The sequence below is a fragment of the Poeciliopsis prolifica genome, unplaced genomic scaffold (assembly GCF_027474105.1).
Source record: "Poeciliopsis prolifica strain line A6 unplaced genomic scaffold, Auburn_PproV2 SCAFFOLD047, whole genome shotgun sequence".
Taxonomy (NCBI): domain Eukaryota; kingdom Metazoa; phylum Chordata; class Actinopteri; order Cyprinodontiformes; family Poeciliidae; genus Poeciliopsis; species Poeciliopsis prolifica.
This window is the reverse complement of record NW_026562422.1, coordinates 57,429-81,976: the sequence shown is the minus strand read 5'-3', so window position 1 is coordinate 81,976 and position 24,548 is coordinate 57,429. Positions and strand designations below refer to the sequence as shown.

General features: G+C 36.7%; 1 protein-coding gene across 1 annotated transcript in view; it reads left to right on the top strand.

The window, feature by feature from the left end:
• esr2b (estrogen receptor 2b) overlaps positions 1 to 24,548 on the top strand; it is a 63,159-nt gene that overhangs the window by 15,495 nt on the left and 23,116 nt on the right. The window contains exons 2-5 of the mRNA XM_055057251.1: positions 9,996 to 10,505; positions 16,348 to 16,547; positions 16,635 to 16,751; positions 17,886 to 18,236. Coding sequence (XP_054913226.1) covers positions 10,078 to 10,505; positions 16,348 to 16,547; positions 16,635 to 16,751; positions 17,886 to 18,236 — 1,096 coding nt within the window. The 5' untranslated portion in view covers positions 9,996 to 10,077. The remainder of the gene's footprint in view (positions 1 to 9,995; positions 10,506 to 16,347; positions 16,548 to 16,634; positions 16,752 to 17,885; positions 18,237 to 24,548) is intronic.

The window sequence follows — 24,548 nt, the reverse complement described above, 5'->3', positions numbered from 1 at the left end:
AGAGCCATACCTTTTTGATAAAAGCAAAACCGTCTGAAAAGCAGAAATACCAAACATTGAACAATGGAAGTTGACAGACTGCACAACTTCTGCAGCAAAATTGCCTCAGAGTGTTACATGAAACAATCTTTCAATACATTGATAAATTGTTAATGCTGGACTTGATTAGCGCTGTCCAGCAATTGAAAAAACTTGATCAGGTTAATCACACTCTAGCACTGTGATTTATTGCTATTAATCTCTATTGCATGAAATGTAAGAAAAATGTTGAAGATTTTTTTATTTTTATCTCAAACCAAACATCTCAATTTTCCATTTCCAATTTTATATTCAGGACTTTATAATGTAAGCTATTTTGTCTCAAAAATTATTTAGAAATATTAGTTATAAACTGGTTGTCCTTTAGTGGAGTAATACTGTAATTCATCTTTGCAATAAGCAAGCTACATACAAGCTTGTTTTTTGCCGTCACAGTAATTTTAAAGCAAAATTTGCCACTGAGCACACCAGTCTGACTCTCTCCACTCATTTTTCACTCCCATTTGCAAGGCCATACTGTTGTGAGCTAGTTAACCATCTGCAGGATCGAGGCCTTGAGATCAAAATAGGTAGTATAATTAATCTGCATTATGTAATAGAAACAAGGCAAACCTTTTAGATCAATTGCATGCGTTAATTTCCTAGTTTAAACTCGGACCATGTCCGAATAATTGACATTTTTGCACCTGCCTTTTTAATGAGCTCTTGCTTTGTGCTCTCCTACATGTTGCTTTCCACTTGCACTGTTTTGATGGCAGCCAATTATGTCATTAACAATCATTACTGTGGTTAGCCAGTAGACAACAGATCTCTAACATAGGCCAAATTTCTATTGTTTTACTGTATAGAACTCTACAGACACTTTGGACAAGCTTTCCAGAAAATGTCACGCTACCTCATATTTGTTTTAAGTCATTTGTGGTCAGGAGAAGACTTGGCTCGGCGTGTCTCATTGAGCAACTAATAGCTACCAGCTCAAGCTCCCACCTGACGATTTGCTTTCATGAGAAATTATGACTAAGACAGACACATAGGATTAACCAAACTTTAGACTTTTTTTTCTACTGTTCTCAAATTTAGAAAGTGAACAAAGTTAATTGAAGAAGTGATTTCCCAATTGGTAAATTCTTAATTATTAATATATGACCAAATTTTTTAGAAAAGCAAGGTGAATTTCCTCAGCCACAAACCTGTCAAACCTGTAGAATCAAGAAACCACTCCGGTAGAATGTGTCTGACAACTTGAAGTAGTCTAAAATATTTTCAAAAGTAGCACGTCCAGATCAAAAGGAGTTAAAGGTCCCGGGACTCATGTAGAAAAGAGTGTGCAGCTTTCACCCTAAAAATTTGCGTACAAACTAATTTAGAAAAGTACGCCACACAAAAACAAGAAACCTGTGCACATGCACATTGCTGCACACCTTTCTTTATAAATCCCAATTTGCGGGAAATATATATTTATATAAATAACACTGAATGGAGTGAGATTCTAGTGCATTTATTTGAGTTTTAGCACTTTGTAGTTTGCTATTGTCCACAAAGTAGTGTAATAGTTCTATAGTTAACATTAATTTTATAGATAGTAGTTTTCCTTTAGTTGGCGTTTGGCTAGCTTTGTACTTGTATAGCGCCTTATCAAGTCCAGAGGACAAAAAAGTGCTTCATACTATAGTCATTCATCTATTCATGCATGCACTCATACTGATGGTGGAAAGCTACCAGATACTAGCCACAGCTGCCCTGGGGCAGTCTGACAGAACCAATTTGTGTGTAAAATATGCACATGAGAACAGGTGTCACATACTGAACAGGACTTTACTGATTTTGTTTACCTTTCTGTTTCGTTTTAATGTTTGCAATTTGTTCTTTTTTTATACTTCCTTCACTCCAAGCTTCATTTGACAAAAATCTGTTTTTCTACTTATTTATTTTGTGCGTACTCTTGTCTTATAAAGGCTCCAAATGAGAAACAAAGTCACTGATATTTATCGGTCTGGGAAAGGTAGAAAGGAATTTCCAAGGAATTGGAACTCCAGTGAATCACAATGAGAACCATTATCCATAAGATGAAGTAAACACTAAGCAGCGGGCCACAGTAATGACTGTTTGCTGTAAATGTGTCAAAACTGCCAAAAAACAATGTAAAATGGATTAATTGAAAGGGACAGATCTGGGGCACAGTGGTGCAGTTGGTAGCACTGTTGCCTTGCTGCAAGAAGGTCCTGGGTTCGATTCCTAGCCCGGGGTCTTTCTACACGGAGGTTGCATGTTCTCTCCGGGTACTCCGGCTTCCTCCCACAGTCCAAAAACATGACTGTCAGGTTAATAGGTGTGCATGTGTGTGCATGGTTGTTTGTCCTGTTTGTATTTGTGTTGCCCTGCGACAGACTGACGACCAGGGTGTAGGCCGGAATGTAGCTGGAGATGGGCACTAGCACTTCCCAAACCCCCTAAGGACAAGGATGTATAGAAGATGAATGGTTATTCATGGTTATTGTCATCAGTGAAGATGTTTATTGATAAAGCAAATACATTTATACGTTTCTTAAATTTTTTCTAAAGTAAGTAAATTTAGAAGTATTTTAGATTTCTAGTCATTTTTTCCCCTTTTTTTCCCTTCACTTCATCTAGTGACTTCAGGAAGTCACTATTATATCAGTTAGTACTAATAAATTAAGTTACTAATGTTCTGATCCCACTCATATTATTATTATATTATTATTATTATTATTATTATTATTATTATTATTATTATGTGTTTTTAATTAGGTTTTGTCTTTTTTGAGACAAATCATGTGAATACGTAATTTGTGTTCTGCCTCTCTATTCAACTGTTCCTGCCTAGTACATAAAGTTTTCCCTGGCAGTAAATTGTATGCATGTACTTGCATTTTTGCAATTCATTGTAATAATGAATTCTATTAAAGGTATGCATATTATTGCATATTATTGCATATTATTCACTTGAATATTAGGAGTCTCATATTTAAAATTGACTTATTGAAAGCTTGATTTACTTATAATAAACTCTTTCTAAAACTTTGTGACATTAAAAATTTGTTGAACAAAAACATTTCCTTATTCTTTGTTACGAACACAATCTATAAATCAGAATTGATTAAAATTAAATGTTGAGCAACTCATCTTTCCAAATGAAGTCACAAGAAGCAGTGTTGTGGAGCTGTATATCGTGTCTTGGAATAGAACTGGCAATCTGGATTGAAGGGCCTAACCTCTAAATTAGGGCACTCAGTGGTGATCCTGAGCAGAACAATGCTTGCATTGTTCTGCTCAGGGTCACTTCAACCTGACCCATATGAAACACATGTTGACCATGGATTGATTAGTTTGTGGTCTGATGCCCAATGCTGATACAATGTTTTTTCTGTAATAACTTGTGATAATAATTGAAATTTACTTTTGACCCATGAGTCATCGTGTTGACATTGAAAGCCAATGGGTTTCTAATGTCAACACTGGATGAGAAAATATCATTTTAACCCTGACCTGATGGTATATCACTGTAGGCAAAAACTTATTCTCCACAGACAAGTAACACATTTCCAAAATATTTTAGATTTATTTTTCCATTTTTTAGTCCACGGTGGAGGAGTTTGAGCCTCTATGCCAGCTTCTGTGTCTTCTATTTTGCTACTGATTAACTAGTCGACTATTTCTGGGTCTGCTTGAGCTAGGCTGTTGTACAAACCATGCACATACACATTTTTACTGTTGTGAATCACTTTTTTGGCTTATTTAATTATTTAGAATTAAAATTAACAATTCATTATTAATCAAAATATTAATAAAATGATTTTTTTAGCTTAATCAGGGTGCCATCCAGTACTTGTGGAATCATAAGTCAAAATCAGTCTCCCTTCAAACATGCAGCAGCCCAGATATTGGAACAGTCGTACTTTGAGTCAATCGGTCAGTCGTGTCAAAGCAATGTCCAGAAGTAAAACAAAAAATATATATATTCTTGTCGACATTCAGGCCTGTTTCAGGAGGTCTCTGAAAATAGGCATCAAAATAGTTTTGTACATCTAAAGAACTGAGGTGGATACACGGCCAGCTTCTTTAAAGTTCTCCGGTGAACCTTGTGCAGATTTTAAAAGTCTTCTTTTCTGGCCAGGTTCTTCAAAGCTGCACAGAGTTGTTTAGAGGAGCAACGTTTTATGTTCTGGTGATCAGTTCTCGAGTTATTTTGTAGGATGGGAATTTTGTCAGTGATGTCTCCAACACAAGAAATGCTGGGAAGTACAGTTATGGAACAACAATGAAATACCACGACATTTAAGCTCAAAACATTTGAGCTTAATTTATGCACTGCCAGGAAGATTTCAGCTTAAGTAAATGTTATACACTTTACTATTTTTAAATATAAATCTGTCAAGGAAGACCATAAAAAAAACATCTTTCAGGAAGTTTTATTCAAACCTTTTTTGAGGAATTTTTCAAAGGATACATTTTACTCCACAAAGACAATTTCTTCGCCTTTGATCGTCTCAAAAATATACATTTGCATTGACTGCTTCCTAATCCAGCTCTCAGTATAATTATCAAAACCTTCAAGTTTCTAAAGTAAGTAAATTTACTAAACCGATAACATATTAATGGAAATTTACAGATGTTGATGTAATCAGTGAACCATTATTTGTATCATTATGTCAACTAGCATTTGTGTTAAGATATGTTTAATGTAGTGTAGAATTTTCACATATTTCCTTCCATTCACGAAATGGATGCAGTCTGACCTTTACGAAACAAGATAGTTTTTCTGCCAACTTCCATCTTTGAAATATGAATAGTCTTCATTCTTCTATTACTTCTCACTCCACTGCTGTTCTGCTCCCCAGTGAAGTTACATCCTGCTTAAATGACTGCAATTCCCTTCTTTCTGGACTACTACAGTTGTGATTTGTACATAACATCATGCGTATATGTCAGGAAGTATTTATCCAGTCCACACTGATGATCAAAGTGTTACCGATGCAGAACATTAACCGCCAACCTGGTACTGACTCTGTGGAGACTCTCCATCAAACGTAAGTCAAACTATTTATTTTGTGTTTATGATGTACTTCTCAAGAAGCTGCCAGCAAAGTTAAAATAATTACTGGAAAACTGTGACTGGCTCTCAGGTACTGCTGAATTATTTAAATAATTACACCATTAGTAGTCAAAACACTACTTTTAGAAAACTAAAAATTTGCACTTAATTGCCCCAGAGTGTTGAGTGAAAAAAAGGGCATGCTGTTGTCTTATTGAGTTTCTTGGGGAAAAGCAAGAAGTCTTCTTCATGAAAGGTATGTTATTAAATAACTGATTAACTCAAGATGTTGATGTCTCCTCTCCTTTTATCTTCTTTTGCTCTCCTTTCACTTTACACAAAAATCAACTTGTGTTCGAGGAAAACTAAATTACATGAAAACAAATTGTCGTTCACATTGACAAAATATGGCTAAACTAGCAATCGGATGAAGTTTCAAAGAAGAATCAGATAAATGAGTGTTGCATCACCTGTATTCACTGAGGGAATAACAGTGATTCCCTCACTGTACTATATGCCTGGCGGGCTGCTTGACTTTATATGCCCTGCCACCAGGCTTAGATTTGCTTGTTTTTATTTTAAATGTTTTTTAATACATTAGTAACCCTGGTCTGCATGGTACACTACGTTGCACAGAGTCCTTCCTGAATGAAGGACTCTGAATTGAGGAGTGTAGAAAACAGAACAGCAGCACCAGCTAAATATCATTGTGCTTAACCGTTGATACAAAGAAAACAAAGCGTATTTGCTTCTCAATAAAGAAAGGACCATTACAGACCATTCTGATCATTGGGGATTCTATTGAACTAGAATCACAGGAAAATACTTCTGAAAAAATTTGCATGCTTAGTTAAACTTTAAGAGCAATATTGCCAAAATGCACAAAACTGCAAGTTCAAACATTAATTGTTAGATAATTAGTCTAACACTTCATGCGACAGAGACCCTTCCACTCAATGATGCTGTCATGCTTCATGTGTTCTTACAGAGCTATTGTTTGGTCACAGACTAACTAAACTATCAAACCAATAGAGTATAATGGCTAAAGGTTTTATGTCAAAAGCCAATCAGATTTAATCACCATCATATCTTGGCTAATTTTAATATTACGGATTTTGTTTTAGATTTTATGAGTCACAACTTCTTAAAATTTATTTTTAAGTGATTGAGAGAAATTGCACCTAAACCATTAAGTAATTTTATACAGAAATTGAATAGTAGATCTATCAGAGTAACTATAGTCAGTAACTGTAAGGTTCCCTTGGAACATCAGAAGCACTTTTGCTGAAAGTGCTCTTTCTATGAGAAGACTGGAGTTTGAAACTCACTTCCTGTCTATTTAAAATCTGCAGGGTGGGCCATCAGTTTCCATAAATAGAAAACAAACATTTTATATTGGACAACCATTTTTATTTTTGTGGGACTCTGTGTAATCGTTGCACGTCTTGGACCAGTTTGTGATTAATATGCAACATTTCCAGTTCTCTGAAACTTGCAAATGTGTTTTACCACAGTGTTGTGTGTGATGCTCGTTCCATGTTTTCCGTTAAAGTTTAATGCAACCAGATCTCAGTATAATTGCAATTCTTTGCTCTTTTGTCAAAGGCATCTTCTTGTGTATTTGAAATATAAAAGAAATATACATTTTACATTCTCCTACACTGTAACAAATGGTAAGAACTACAACATGAAAATATAGTACGGTGCTGGGTTTTGAAAATACAGCTCTTTACTGTAATCTGAAATGCGTATGGACAGTATATGGGACATGATTGGAACACTGGATCACGTGTGGAAATTTACAGCTGTACTGTAAATTTTTAATATACAGTTGCTTTGTGGGATACTTACCAGCTGGAGGCGAACTTTCACGGGCAAGAGGTAGGTGACAACAATGACTTTCACCGGGTAAGTACTTTTTAAAAGACATTGTATTGCAGTTTTGTGTTTGTGTACGAAAAACACAAAATTGTGCGGTTATATTGAGCTACTCTCGCTTGTTTGCTCAGCTAGCATAATATGCAACACAAGTGCTTTTTAGTTGCGGTTGGCTATCTTCTGGTTTTTTTTTGCAGAAGTTGTTTGATGCCTCAACTGTTGTTTTTTTTGGCACCTCTGTCTGCTAGTTAACCGATAGAGACATTAGAATGTATATATCTATGGAAATCTCTCTCTGAACCTGAGTATTCAGTTAAAATTAAAACTAATATCACTGAACATTGTTATTTTTCAGGAAACTATTGGACCTAGTGTAACCGGGTTCTGCTTCACTCCACTGTACCAGGCCGACCCAAGTAACCCCTCGACTCTGCGTTGTGTAGATGTTTTAATGAAGACCAGGAGTTCTGGGTGAACAGGCAGTTTGTTTCCTGAACGAGAACAGATCGGGTTGGAATCAATGCAATGGCTCAGTTTTCCTCAGCACACTCTCGTGCAGCTTCCATAGACTACAGTACATTAATATTTTTAACATTCAATGAAAAATACAATAATAAATGATGTACCTGAATGAGAACAGATCGGGTTGGAATCAATGCAATTGCTCAGCTTCCCTCAGCACAATACAGTACAACAGAGCGTCATGTTGGCTTTAACTTAGCACAGAAAGTGTTTTACAATATTAACAAAAGTAAAAGTGCAAAATTGGTGCCAGGCACACAAATCATAAATAGTAGTTGCACACTATTGATGTAAGTTATTAAAAATTATATTTTATGTGTTTCTAACACTTTTCCGTGCTGTGTGCTGAGGAATGAAACTCACCTCTCGTGCAGCTTCCATAGACTGGCACTGATTACAGGGGCCAGCAACATATAACCAGCCACACAGAGAGGAGGGCGCTATTTCCCATTGCACTGATAATATATAAAGCAAGTGGGATTCTACAACATATACTCTGTTACACTAGCAGGTCCAGCAGCGCCTTTTGGCACTAGAGTATTTTTTCATAGATGAGAACTAAGAGAACTGTTTCAGTAATCCCTTTACAAAACATATTTGGTAGTTCACAGGCATATAATATGTATTTAAAAAACAAGAAGGCAGTTTTGAAAAGCCTCCCATCTGTTTCTAGGTGATTCATAGGCCTTTAAACAAGAAAGCGTAACAAAAGCTCCAAACTGAAAAGTGACATCAAAACAAACAGGACAAATTATGCAAAACACTAGGACAACAGTGAACCCGTGTGTCTCCATTCTCCTTCTTCATGGACTACCAGTGAAACTTTTAAAATGGTAAAATTACCCACTTATACACAATCAGTTTTCTTACTCCATGTCTCTCCCTGTCTGTCTTTTTCTCTGTCTGTCTCTCTGTATCTGTCCTGTCCATTTCTAATTGACACACAGGAGGACAGCGACAATGAAGGAAGGTCAGAGTGAGTGTCTGTCCACTGAATTTTTCCTTTTCATCCTGTCTGTCTTTAATTGACATAAATTCAATTTAATATGCTGTTTATCTCATGTATTAAAACATATTTTTCTTTCTTTATCTACAAGCAACACTTTGATTATTTCTGGAGAAGTTCAGGACTAAGACCAACTCAGAACTCATCTATGTTGGTTTTGTTTGGCTGTTCATTATTCTTGCCCACATTTTTTAGATGTACTGTTGGTGTTCCAATAAAGTTTTGAAAAATATGTAATTTCAATATTTGATATTGCTGGATTCTTTTATTCCCTCAAAGGAAGAAAATTACTTTTAGAATTTTGACTGCAAGTTTTACATAAAAAGCGAGTAAGACATTGTTTTTATGACTTTGACATGCAGTTTGCTTGGAAATTTTGATGTTTGGGCACTTTTGTTTTAGTAAAGATTATTTAAGTTGCTGTGTTCAATGTCATATTATTATGACTGTAAATATATCAGTTATGTTTTTAGATCAGAGTAATTTTCACTTTGGTTGTGATGCTTTGACTTCTACGTAACAAGCAAATGTTGCAAAATACTCCATCTTGTGTTACTTCAGCTTTTCAGATTTAAATTGACAATAAAATAAAGCGATTTGAAAATATATATGACTATTTTTTTTATTTGAAAAATAAAACATTTTTTGAGAGTTTGGTCAATTAATTTGTAAGTTCAAATTTAAGCTTAAAAGCTAGCAATATGCAGTTTCATGAACTACTGTAAAATGACAACTTTTTTGTAATTATATTATATGACTTCTGTAATTTTATTATGATAAAAATGTGATGAAATCATAGTAACCATGTATATAAATACTGTGTTATTTAAAATAAATTAGAGTAATACTAATAAAATTACAGTAAGATATTAATAAAAACTATAATGAAACTGCCATAAAATCCCAGTAAAACTGTAAAACAAATTACAGTAAACCTGTAATAAAATTGCAGTAAAATTGTAACAAAATTACAGTAAAACTGTAATAAAATTTACCAAATTCCCTTTGGTGTTTCAGAACTGTTGGCAAAGATCCTCTTCACAAAATTGTTTTGGTTAAATTTACCCAAGCAGAATGTTTGAAAAATGTTAGCTCAACTTTTTGGGGGCAAATACTATAAGTTGTATTTTACAATGTAGAAACTACTCCTTATCTTCAAAGCTGTCCACAACCCCCACTCCTCCATATTTTTTGGATCTCCTTCACATTGCTACACCTGCCCCAACCCTCAGATCCTCTTGTCCTATCATTTCATTCATTTTTGTAGTTATTTTAATTGTATCTTTTATATTGTGTTTTTTATGTTAAATGATGTAAGGTGACCTTGGGTGTTAATAAATAATAGATTTTATTGGCACATTTTCTATCATTTCAGTCGAGCTTAGTGAAGATTAATTAGAATTAACATGACAAAGATGATGAGCTACTAGATGAAAGTGGCAACAAATATTTTCTTTCAAATAGAGAGTAACATTTTGTTTTCTGTTTCTGCTGCAGGATTTATGTCCAACAGAACACGTAGAGCAACGAGCTGCAAAGTCATACAGATCAATTAAGGCGTCATCATCATCCGCTCAGCATGGCATCTTCCCCGGGGTTGAGTGCTGACCTTTTACCCATGCTTCAGCTCCACGACGGGGACTACACCAAAGCATCAGAGAGGCCGCCTTCCCCAGTACTTCTCCCTACTATGTACAGTCCTCCAATGGGCATAGAAAGCCACACTGTTTGCATCCCCTCTCCATACAGAGACAGTAGTCATGACTACCACGGACATCCACCCTTAACATTCTACAGTCCTTCGGTGTTGCGCTACACCAGACCATCCATCACTGACAGCCCATCATCCATGTGTCCCCCTCTGAGTCCCTCTGCCTTTTGGTCCTCTCACAGTCACCACAGCATACCTTCTTTGACTCTGCACTGCACCCAACCTCTTGTCTACAATGAACCAAACCCACAAGGATCCTGGCATGAGTCAAAATCCCATAGCATGAACCCCAACAGGTAAGACTGCTGATACTCACCCATGGATAAAAAAAAAATACACAGATTAACAGTGTAATGTTGGATGGATTTGTTTTTGAAAGTGTTTGACACAAATGCTGTGTTGTCTTAAACCTGAACCCATAAAAAACCCAGACATCCAGACATAAAGTGAGGAATTCTGCATTCTGCTGTACAACTTTAAAAAGTGACACTAAAACAAAGCAGTCAGGCCTCCCAGCTATCACTAATGTCTGTTGTTGTGGCTTTAAGGCTTCTCATTCATTTTTAGACAGGGTAGAGAAAGAAAGACGCAGTTCAGTTTATTGCAAAAAAAACTTGACAAAAAAAGAAGTCGGCTTACTGACAGACTCAAAATTAATTGTGATTAGATCCAAAATCTCAAACAATGCAGTCCACTTGGCGCTCAAATAGTGTCATTAACTGAGCTACAATCCTTCATACAGAACATGCATGTAGCACCAGTAGAAAGGAAAACTCACCTTCAACCAGAAGAACCCTCCAGCTGAACCAGGATCTGCCATGACTGACTGGATCACAAGAGGTAATGAAGCTGTTTAGAGTCTCGACTCCTTCCAGTGTGGATGAAGCCTGTCAGCGTTAACTTGTTAAGATAATGATCACCTGAGAGAGCCTTTGTCAGTTTTGCTTATACAAATGACTCAAAGTCTTCTGGACAGAAATGTGGAGAACACAAATGTAGGGCCTTCGGAAGTTGTGTTTGGCACTCTTTTTTTAATTCATGTGGAAAGTGATCCAGACTCACCACAATGTTTTTTTTATTACAGCCAACAGTGTTGCAGTGTCAGTGTGGCATTATCTAATATTACACCAGACAAATCCAACATTGTAAACAACTCACGTAAAGTTAGTCTTCCAGTGTTTACTCTGGATTTCAGTACAGAAAAAAGATCAGGCAACATCAATCCAGCAGGTAAAATAATTGCAACCTCCATAGGGAAAAAATATAACATACAGTTAGGGCCAGAAATATTTGGACAGTGACACAGGTTTTGTTATTTTAGCTGTTGACAAAAATATGTTCAGAAATACAATTTATATATAGTATGGGCTGAAAGTGCACACTCCCAGCTGCAATATGAGAGTTTCCACATCCAAATCGGAGAAAGGGTTTAGGAATCATAGCTCTGTAATGCAGAGCCTCCTCTTTTTCAAGGGACCAAAAGTAATTGGACAATGGACTTCAAAGGCTGCAAGTAACTCAAAAGGCCTTTCCCTCGTTAACCTGTAATCAAGTTAGTAGTTAAAAGGTCTGGGGTTGTTTCCAGGTGTGTGGTTTTGCATTTGGAAGCTGTTGCTGTGACCAGACAACATGCGGTCAAATGAGCTCTCAATTGAGGTGAAGCAGAACATCCTGAGGCTGAAAAAAAGGAAAAAATCCATCAGAGAGATAGCAGACATGCTTGGAGTAGCAAAATCAACAGTCGGGTACATTCTGAGGAAAAAGGAATTGACTGGTGAGCTTGGGAATTCAAAAAGGCCTGGGCGTCCACGGAAGACAACAGTGGTGGATGATCGCCGCATACTTTCTTTGGTGAAGAAGGACCCGTTCACAACATCAACTGAGGTCCAGAACACTCTCAGAGAAGTAGGTGTATCTGTCTCTAAGTCAACAGTAAAGAGAAGACTCCATGAAAGCAAATACAAAGGGTTCACATGTACATGCAAACCATTCATCAATTCCAAAAATAGACAGGCCAGAGTTAAATTTGCCCAAAAACACCTCAAGAAGCCAGCCCAGTTCTGGAAAAGTATTCTATGGACAGATGAGACAAAGATCAACCTGTACCAGAATGATGGGAAGAAAAAAGTTTGGAGAAGAAAGGGAACGGCACATGATCCAAGGCACACCACATCCTTTGTAAAACATGGTGGAGGCAACGTGATGGCATGGGCATGCATGGCTTTCAATGGCACTGGGTCACTTGTGTTTATTGATGACATAACAGCAGACAAGAGTAGCCGAATGAATTCTGAAGTGTACCGGGATATACTGTCAGCCCAGATTCAGCCAAATGCTGCAAAGTTGATTGGACGGCGCTTCACAGTACAGATGGATAATGACCCCAAGCATACAGCCAAAGCTACCCAGGAGTTCATGAGAGCAAAAAGGTGGAATATTCTGCAATGGCCAAGTCAATTACCAGATCTTAACCCAATTGAGCATGCATTTCACTTGCTCAAATCCAGACTTCAGACGGAAAGACCCACTAACAAGCAAGACCTGAAGGCTGCGGCTGTAAAGGCCTGACAAAGCATTAAGAAGGAGGAAACCCAGCGTTTGGTGATGTCCATGGGTTCCAGACTTAAGGCAGTGATTGCCTCCAAAGGATTCGCAACAAAATATTGAGAAAAAACTTTTTTGTTTGGGTTATGTTTATATGTCCAATTACTTTTGAGCTCCTAAAATGTGGAGTGTTTGTAAACACATGTGTACAATTCCTACATTTTCTATCACATATTTTTGTTCAACCTTTTTTAACGTTACTCTGCACTTGAATTCTGTTTATTTCATTTTGTGCTGTGCATATATTGTTGTTACTTTTTCTGGCCCTAACTGTAGGTGAAAAGCAACATTCAGGGACTTAGATGATGATCAGGCTGAGGTCATACACAGAAGGACAGAGAGAGCAAACTTAGCAGGAGGGACAGGCAGAACTCAGTGGTTGTGGGGCAGAGCTTGGGTCACGGTCCAGAAATCCAAAACAGACGGGATCCAGGAGGGGCTTAACAGAAGGGGTAAATCCATGGGCAGGAAAGGTTGTAAATACACTGAAGGCTTGGAAGCAAACGTTGAATCTCTACTAGCTCGTGACTGTCGATAATCTGGCAAGAAGGCAGAAGCAGAGAGGTGCTTAAGTAGGTTGGGACCCAGGTGAGACAGGTGAACAATCAGGCGTAGCAGCTGAATGACTGACAAAACTCAGCATGGACATGACGTAGAACATGAATCATGACAAGTAGTAGCAGCTTCTTTAGTGAGAAGTACACAACTAAACAAGTAATTTGTGAGCTTGTGTTCAAGTCTAAAGGATAAAAGAGATCACATACTACTATTTACAGTTACAGGTTCCTCTGTTACCCATCTGGGAGAGAAATATTGTTAAACACTGAGAGCCAAGAGTATTATTTATAAAAGGAGGAAATAATGGTGCTAGTAGCAGTGACTTAGCCAATGCCCTGGTCTCTGGCATTCATCTAGGTGATATGTGTCACAGCTAACCAGAAAACCAAACACAAATTAGCTTCTATGCAAACCTAAAACCTAAGACAACATTTTTTTTGGCTCCCTGAATAACCTGAAAAGATGTCAAGCCAAATATAAGGATCACTGGTACAGAGAAAGTCAGCTATAGTCCAATCCCAGCTGCCTGAATAATTCAACCATCCCCAAAAATAATCTTTAATCTTTATTAAGGACAGTGCACATTAATGGACAGTCAACACTACTGTATAGACTGTAAATGAGCCAGATTATAGCATAATTGCTCATTTCCATCTGTAGTCCTAGACTACAGATGGAAATGAGCAATTATGCTATAATCTGGCTCACAAGGAGACCCAAACAATAAAAAGACATTATAAACATACAATCAAAAATACAATGGAAGTGTTCACAGCAGCAGCAGCCATGAGACCTCACAGCAGTACTGACGCTAGAAGAGCCCATCCATCAAGAGATCTTTCCCCAACTGCTCTGCTTCTGTGACGCATTCAAGAACAAGTCCTACACTGAGTTGTCTATATATCAAATGGGCATAGAGACCCACTCTTCATTCACAGACAACTGTCTGTGTATAAGTCATATACTTCAGCTTCAGCGGGGCATGCTGTGGTGGCGCAGGGGGTTTAGCACGCCCCATGCTTGGAGGCCTTGGTCCTCGATGTGGACGTTACAGGTTCGACTCCTGGTCCCGGCAACCTTCCCCCTTCTCCTCGCCCTCTTTCTTGTCTGCCTACTGCTGCAAAAATACGAGCCATTAGTGCCACAAAAACTCTTCGGAGAAAAAAAATGGAAAAAAAAGAAATGGCTTCAGCATATTTCTATTTGTAAACAAATCTGATTATTTTCAAGTGGTTTTATTATTAAAATTATTACAGTATTTATTCAGAAAACTTACATTTGTGTTTGTTTTCTAATTGAAATATACAGAAAATTTGTCAACCATGACTAAAACCAGGTCCATAGTGAACTGTGATATTTCTCTATTTTATACCCCTATGCACACGCTCACAGAGCAAAAGTTACTTAATTGTGCACAATAAACTAACTGTTTACAGTGTCTTGCAAAATAATAAAAGAAAAATGATATGAAGGATTTATTTGACAGACATAACACATCACCAGTAATGCAGACTGTTGAAGTGGAAGGAAAATGATACATAATTTTCCAAATTTTGTACAGATAAATCTCTGTATTCAGGCCGCTGAGTAAAAACTTTATAAGCAAAATAAGCACAATTTACTTTGATTACAGCTGTAAGTATTTTGGGGAGAAGTGCTTTCCTACTTTGAATATTAAAAAGGTAAGTTTGCCCCATTCTTCTATTTGGGGTACTTTAAAACATCACAATTTTTTTAACTAAATGAATCTTTAAAAGTGCAATTGATATAGAATTCCAAACACATATCTTAGAAAGAAAGAATGAGAGGTCCAAAAATGCACTTAATGTGACATCAGCTGCCTCTGTCACTTCTGATGAGTATTAACCCATTAGTGTCCTTATAAAAAAAATCTGCTACAGCAGATTTCTGCATCCATGTAAAGACCAGTCTTTAACAACTGTTAGAAGCAGAAATCATTTTGTATATTTATAGAAATAAACATATAAAAAACATGGAATGACATCCCATAATATATAAAGTTCATCCCAAGACACACCATTGTCTCTTTTGAAATGAAAAATAACTGCTACTTTGTAAGAAGTCTCATGCATTTGTTCTGTTCTGCAGAATAGGAATCTGCTGTAAAACAGCAACTGTGCGGAGCCAGATCCAATTTCTACTAAACTTTTCCTATTTTAAATAAATAAATGTTTTACAACTATGGCATAAGTTAATTGTAATCTTGTGACACCATTTTTATGTACATAATCATTTGGAAGCTAAATATTCTAGAGATTCCAGTGTTGAGTTCCAATACAGGATAAAATCAACTATAGGTAAAAGTAAGAACTTTTATCAAACCACTCAGAAATGCAAAAGAATGTCCAACTCATTATTATTATGTTTGAACACATGATGTTACCACCACCTTGTTTTATATTGTGTTCAGAGGGATATTCCATTTGTTTTACACGTTGGTTGCAAAGTTCAATTTTGCTCTCAAAGCACGTTCAACTTGACTTTTTTCTTCCGTAAAGTGCAGACCTTTGGAATACACAGGTCCTAATACTGTGATTAGGTGATTTTGTTTCTTTACTATATTCAATAAAATAGGTTTTGAATATATCTCCACTTCTCACTTTTAGTCTTAAAACAAAAATTTACTATCCACTTTAAAATATTCAACACTTTGTGCTGGTCTATTACATATTGTCAATAAAATTTATTGAACTTAATGGGTAGAAATGGTTTTGCATTTCTACCCATTACATTACTTTGTAATGTTTTTAATGGTAGAAATTAGATTACAAAGTAATGTGACTTCAGATATATATATGTATCAGATAACATGACCACTGCAATTGTGATTTCATATGTACCAATGAGTTTCTCGGATAATAGGGTTGGATGGAGGACAAATCACCAAGGAATGATGAGCCAAAAACCCATGATGTCAAGTTGTCCTTTTCACTGAGTCTATGCTTTTTTCTGCAGCTCTGTCATCAGCTGTAACAAGCTCCAGAGGAAGAAATCAGAAGAAGCAGGAGAAGGAATAAAGTCTTCTTCATGTTCATCTGCTGTAGGGAAAGCTGACATGCACTTCTGCGCTGTCTGCCATGACTATGCCTCTGGGTATCACTACGGTGTGTGGTCATGTGAAGGTTGCAAAGCTTTTTTCAAGAGAAGTATTCAAGGTATTAACTCTTTCTAAAGCTCTTGTCTATAAATTTATTTGCTTTTTAACTATAAAACAACTTTGTCACTTGTTCCTCTTTTCCCAGGACACAACAACTACATTTGCCCTGCCACAAATCAATGCACTATTGACAAGAACCGACGTAAAAGCTGCCAGGCCTGCCGCTTGCAGAAATGCTACGAAGTAGGCATGATGAAGTGTGGTAAGCATAATTTTACTAATATTCTTTGCATTTCTCCATCTTGCAATAGTGTTAACATTTGTGTTAAAGAGGCTTAAGGAGTAAAATATCACCCTGGGTGATTCCATATCTACAAACTCAGTATGTTATAAAGTTCTAGAGGAATTCTTTCTGATTCTTTCATCTAATGACATCAACTTCACATCTTAGGACATTTATTTACGTGGATATTTTGTGGGCCTTTGTGGGTAACTGGCAGTTGAAAACCTTTTGATGAAAGAAAGTTGCTACACTGTAGGAACGCTTTTCCTCAGGAATGAAGCTAAAAGTGCTATATTCAAATGCCTTCTTTGGTACATGTACAGAACTGAATAATACCATCCTGATGCACGACATACAAATCAAATGTTTCATGAACTATTTATTATAAAAAGTCCATTATTATGGTTGGATATGTTCAAGCTGGAGTAGTCCTATGGACTTTACAAAATATGTCCATTACATTTAATAGACAAAATTATTCTCAGATATTGATCAGTTTTGCATGTTTGGAGTTCATTAAGGATTGTTTTGTTCTACAACAACATCATGATTATCCAAATGAGCTGCTGCTGACAAAAAAACCTATGGATGAAAATGATCTGTGCCAACTATAACTTTATTTTGGCAATATTGCAGTAACATTGCAAGCAAAAATAAAATGAAGCTCTGTTCTTCATGACTGGGAGAAAATGCACTGACACGTGCTCTATAGAAGCCAACAACAAAACACTTTTCTTTTCCAGCAGTCATTGTACAGAGATAGTTTGTAAAGAAGTCGGTGGAGCTCTAAGTTGCAAGTTGAGGGCCTGGACTTTATGTTTCTCTGTAAAAAAACAATGACACAACAATTTAGAGGTCTTTGAAACAGTTTTCCGGACCCCAGCAAAACATTTACCAAAAAATGGTTGGTTGTTTCATTTTTGCTTTTCTACTATTTCTGTACTACCACTTGGTCATGCAGAATCATCCAAAAAGGGAATTTTGCATATTAGTGAACCTTTAAATCTCAGATTCTGTGGATTTGTCTTTTATAAGTAAAACTTGTCAGTATGTGGCATAAAGTACATTCATTACAGGTAATGTAGGCTTCCTTTGCCCCACTACATTATTTAGGTGTGAGGCGTGAACGCTGCAGCTATCGAGGGGCCCGACATCATCGTAGTAGACTCCAACTTCGAGATGCAACAGGCAGGAGTTTGGTAAGGGTCGGGATGGCTCCGCAGGTTCAACGCTTCCCACCGATTGAACTGTCCCTTCCCCCTCTGGCTCAGCCGAGCCAAGGTAACCAGTCGTTCATGAGCCCAGAGGAGTTCGTCTCCCGAATAATGGAGGCAGAGCCCCCTGAGATCTACCTCATGGAGGATTTGAAGAAGCCCTTCACTCAGGCTAGCATGATGATGTCTCTTACCAACCTGGCGGACAAGGAGCTGGTACTCATGATCAGCTGGGCCAAAAAGATTCCTGGTGAGATGGATCAAATCTCTTCAGATTTTTTACTTCTACTCATCTTTAGCTGGATAGAGACTTAAAGGTTTCTAGGTGGAAAATCCTGACTTTATCATTTCACCTCTAACATGGAAGCAAATAAAACATTAAAATACTTTGGTTCTTTACCTTGGAGGCTTCCTTACCCTTTTTCTTGATCTTTCCATCAAGTTGGCTTTTAGTCCAGGTAACGTCACATGTATCTTTTTTTCTGTTCTGCTCTCATTCTGCTATGTGTTCTCCCTGTTTCTTTTCCCTTCCTCATATTCTCCCTCATCCTGTCAGTCAGAGTTCATCTCAGCAGGTAGCATACAGTGGTTTTGAATAAAAATAATCTTCCCAGAAGTAGGTTTTTTTTTTTTTTTTTTTACTTGATTTGTGTGATTTTGTACCTTCCCTCTGAAGTGAAAATGAGTGCACATTTTCTGCTCTGACAACGACTAACAGCCAGCTACTAGAGATCTTGGTACTGTCTGTCAAGTAAAATGCAGTGCTGTTGTTCATTTTTTGTTATTTTTAACTTATAATTATTTATTCTTGGTCTGTCCTTGTTTTAAACATTGTTGCACTTAGAAAAGTTTAATTGGTTATGAGGAGAGAATAAATTATATGTAGATGTTTCTGCAGTTTACATCAAGTATTCACTCCCATTAAACTGTTTCCCATTTTGTAATTTATAACCACAAGTTTCAATGTATTTTATTGGCATTTTATGTGACAGACAAACACTAAGTAGTGCCTCCCTTTCTTCATGTGTAAAGTAAAAGATACATGATATTTGGTTTTGAATTTTTTTCTATAAAGAAATCGTCACTGTTTTCAGGCTCCCAGTGAGAACTTTAAAGAACCATGTTCCACCAACATGCTTGTGGGTGTTCAGAGGGCCAAACAGCAGGCACTGGTGCATGCAACATTGCTTCTTGTCAGTGTGCCCCAGAGCAACTGAGGCTACGATCCAGGAACTTTCCACTACCAGCGTGTGAATGGGTGAATGTGTCTGGATGTAGTGTGGAGCGTGACTCTTCTGGACTTTATAAAAGTGCTATACAAGTACTGGCTATTTGTCATTTGTCTCTACTAGATTTGATCAGCTGGTAGAGACAAATCTCAAACAAAGAGACTGACATTATTGCCCAATCTTCTTTTTAAAACTGCTGTAGCTCTGTCTGATTGAACAGAGAGTTCAAATTTGGCCACAGTTAAAATATTAGTTTGATTGCAGGATGTCCTCCCTCTTTGTGAACATCTGTAGATTATTGAATATCTTTTAATGCTCAACAATATTTGAACTATACCATTTAAACCAGGGTGTTAAACTCCAGTCCTCAAGGGCCGCTGTCCTGCAGTTTTTAGATGTGCCACAGGTACAAAAAAACGCTGAAATGAAATGGCTTATTTGCCTCCTCCTTGTTCTCCGGAGCCTTGCTAATGACCTATTATTCTATTCAGGTGTGGTGCAGCAGAGGCATATCTAAAGGTTGCAGGACAACACCCCACGAGGACTGGATGTTGACACCCCTGATTTGATAAAAATGGTATAGCTCAAAGATACCGTTTTTGAACTATACCAAAAGCTTATATTGCTGAATATAAGCAATATAACTAATAGCTTGCTTATATTCAGCAATATAATTTTCAGCAATTATATTGCTGGAAATTTTGAACAAGATTTAAATTCTCAGTACTCTCTCCACAATATTAAGAAGTATCTCCTATAATGTGCTCAGCAGATGTACAGTTCCACCAGGTGTTTGCTAGTTGCTACTGGCTAGTTTGAAGGACTTGACTGGGGGCGTCACGGGGAGAGCGTGGTTTTGTGAGGCGGAAGCTCAGAAACTTGGAAATTGCAGATTTCATGAAGAGCTTCTTCACTTATGGAGGCGCTTGGTCCACCCAACCATTTTGCACAGATGAATGGTTGCCATGTAAATTAGAAGATTTCTTAAACATGCATGATAGAATCAACACAACACTCCAGATATATTGGTAATGAGGGAATAACATTGTAACATGATGTAAAGCTCAAAAAAGTCAATACTGTCCCTATAGCACAAAGTTCTGACCCTGTCATCTGAATGTTGCTGCTGAACTCCAGTTCAACATGCCTTGTGTTTGTGAATAGTAGCATCAGGTCCATGTTAGCTGATGATGGCAGCTGGGTTGGTGTTCTGCTGCTGTCGATCATCTACTTCAAGGTTTTACGTGTTGTGGGTTTACAGTTGGTGCTCTGTCAGTGGCTCTTTGAGCCATTGTTGCTCCTCCATAATCTAAAAACAGTCGCCTATTCTTATGTTATCTTTGACAAGGTATATTTATCTGTGCAGCTGCTGGTTACTCCATATTTTCTGTTTGCTAGACCATTATCTTTAAATAGATAAAGATGAAAGATAGTTGTTGGTGGAAATCTGCTGAAGCAGATCAGCAGGTTATAAAATCCTCAGACCTGGAACCAATGACCACTCCATGTTGAATGTCAACTAAATCCATTTTCTTCATTCATAAGCTCACTTTGAACTTCAGCAAGTGGTCTTGAAATCATCTGCCTGATTTCAACCATGTTATTGGTTATACTCTATCTGTATATATACTGTATCTGTATGTACAGTTGAGATAAAAATGAATGAAAATGTTGAGGTTTTTCAAAAATTTCTCAAGCAGTGTTAAACAGATCCATCTTCTTCCACTTATTTGGGGTCTGGTTGAAGTAGGGAGGCCAGATAGCTCTCTTCCCAGCCACTTGGGCCAGCTCCTTTGGGGCTACTAGTGCTTTTACAAACATCCTAGTTTTTATTTTGAATGTATTTTGCACACAGAAACCAAATTATTTCACAAAAGCTACCCAGGTCAAAATAATAGCTGGCAATAAATAATGAACTTAATGTCACCTTAGTAACTGACATTTTTATTGAAAAGTTCAAACCTATGTTTTAAGCACACATAACAAAGTGTGCTTTCACTTTAAGATTACCATTTGTAATCAATCAATAAATCTAAATCTCAGTATAAAATTCCCATTGACTACTTTCATACTACAGACTTGAATAGTAGGTTCTGATGTTTTGTGAAATAATTTTTTTTGCATGTTTGTTCAGATTTATAAATATACACTCACCAGTCACTTATTGTTGCCGTTCTATCAGTTCAAACTAGTCTGGCCATTCTGGTTTGAGCTGACAGGTGCGTTTGCACCTGTCAGCATATCTGATGGCTGACAGGTGGCCGGCCTGTGCAAATGCGCAACAAACAAGTGAAAAACAAATGCAACAAAGAAGACATGCAAACAAAAAAGAGAAGCATATAAATGAATTGCAGCAAACCAAAATAATCTCCTTTTGTCGTTTGCTGCATTTCATTTGTGGTTGTAGTCTTTTTTGTTTGCATCTCTTTTTTGTTTGTGTAGCTCCAATGTGACAACGCAGGCATGGCTCTTAAAAGAGCTCTTTTGACAGGCTTTTGACAGGCTCTTGAAAAAAGTTAATGCCATGAACTTTTACAAAAAAATTTAAAGTTATTTTTATAGTGGAAACTATAAAAATAAAACACAAAGCTTTAGATATAGATACATTTACAGACAGACAGGTGACACGTGCTTTCACAAAAGTTTCCTCATGGCCGCCTGCCACTTTGGAGGTCTTTAGAAGATTAATTCTTCATCATCTACTCTAAATTAAAATATTAAATAATTAAAACACAATAATTTACAAAATATTGCAAACATAACTACAAAATACCTTGACAGCTACAGGAGACATGAGGTTGCTGCACATAGCTCAGTTCCACGCTTCGGCCCTTTCTCTGTTTATGTCTCACACCCTTTCACATATATGCAAATTTTGTGATAACTTTCAGCAAAAAGAGTTTGACACAAAGTAAAAAAACATTCATTTTACACAAATCTTAAAACGTGACTCAAACAACTTAAAATACTTCATCCTATCTGTTAGAAATGAACATATATTCTTTTAAGAAAAATTATCTCACTAACACTTAAAGTTGTCTTTTTTTGTTTGCTGCAAAAAGACTCCAACAAAGTTGGAGTCTTTTTTGTTTGCATTTCTCTTTTTGTTTGCTTTCTTTTATTTGTGGTTATATTCTATTTTGTGTCTCTTTTTTTGTTTGTATCTCTTCTTTGTTGCATTTGTTCTTCACTTGTTTGCTGCACGTTTGTACCTGTTGGCCACCATAATATCCTATGATTTTAAAACTGTTGTCTGACCAGAGCCAGCACATTAACAGCTTCATCTGCATTGTCATCATTGTTTTTCTTCCTTCTTGCACACAGGTCACATTTGAAAAGATGAAGGCTCTCGTGTATAAAAGAGTTTGCTCCTTTCACAGTAAAAAAAAATTGGTGCATAGACAAATTCAGAAAAGTGCGGGGCGCAAAAATAATCACATTTATAAAGCACTGCGCATGCATTTTACCTGCGTGTGTTTTCTTTATAAATCCCAATTTTTGGAAAATAGGGGGCAGCTGCTGGTCCGCTACCCTAAAATAGGCTTACCTGTGTAAATTAGCATAAATACCTCACAAGACTGCCACTACATCACAACTATGAATCATGAATCAGCTGTGATTCATCTCATACATAATACACATTTGTATAAGATGTCTATCATCTTATACAGATGATTCCTATGTATAAGTTGCGCATGAAAGAGGTGTGCAATTTATACACATGATTCCTCTATTAGAACAAACTTCTACAAACCTAACTCACTGTGAAGGACTCCCTGTCACAGTGAGTTAGGACACTATACATTTGACCAAATTAATAGTGTCAAATAAGACAGTCATTGTAAAGAAATGGCTCAAACATTAAAAATTCCTAGTATAATCCATTACATTGCTTTCATGCAAATACCATTTGTTATCTTTCTACATAAACTGATTATTATTACTCATTAGATTATCGTTTTTGAAAAGTCAGAAATGCTCTGATACAAAACTGTTTACCGGTACTTGAGGCACAATGACCACAATATGCAAGACATGCCCCAATCCCCTGAACCAATTCTGCTAAACTACAAGCACTGTTCCCGCTTTACACTGATATTGCAGTTGTAAAACACTTTTTTCAAAACACAATATAGAATTTTCAGCATTCAAAACTATGCACACTGACTCATCACAGTTGTCACAAATGGATCTTCCCCTTCTTCAAGCTATGGGAATGCATGTGGAGATATGTCACATGCAAGAGACAAAGCCATGCTTTCATGGCTGGATTAGCCATGCTAGATTTTTGTGTGAAAAATAAAATAGATTTGTTACTATGTATTTATGTGTTCTGAGTATGAAAGCAATATTTAAAATATTTTACAACACACTTATGCATGTACTGTCCATAATAAGTGTAACTCAATCATTATGATGGAGAAGTGTTTTCCATTCATCATAGTGTTTTACATGGAGCACATCAGTGTTCAGCTGGTTCTTATAAAAGTCTATTTATATAAAGCTCTGTGTATGAATCTAAAAACAAAATACAACTTTAAGAAGAGACAACATTGCATTAAATGTAGTTTCAATTTGCAGTATCATGGAAACGTTTTTCCCATATGTGTGTTTTTCTATTTGTGTGTAGAGTTCTGAAAGTTTGGGGCATGCTTTCAGAAAATATGTATCAAGAATCTAAAAAAAATATTAATTGTACAACATTTTTCAAAACGTTCCAGAAAACTGAAATACTATACATAATACAGAAAATACTATAAATGTAAACAGAGATAAAATCGGAATAAGAAAGTTAACATACTGGTAAAGAACAACATATTTTTGTTGCTGAATCTAAGAAAGACCAACAAGCTGGTAAAGGCCTGCGGTCAAATATAAGGATATGTAAAGTTAAACAGGTGCTTTAGTGAATTCACACTGATATAGGTAGCTTCTAATAGTCAGGAGCAGGCGTTTGCTGTTGGTTATCATTAAACAAGGGAGTTTGGACTGCTTGAATGACATCTGTGTTGGCTGGCAGAAGGATATGGGTAGTATGCCAAAGCAGTGAGAAATAATTCATACATTTTGGGGAGTTGTCTTGTGCTCTGCTGAAGCAGTGATGATGACAACTGAGTGGATTCCAGTTCCTTCAAGCTGGTCAAAGCAATTGAGAAAAACTGTGATGTAACCACTCAAAATAAAATTAGGATTCTTTTTCTTTCCAAAAATTGAATTAGAAAATTGTTGATCTGTTCAACAACACTTGGGAAATTTTTTTAAAAAGTCTTACATTTTCTTGGGAGAATAACAATTTTGACCCTAATTGTATATTTTGAGTTGCTCTAGGTCAT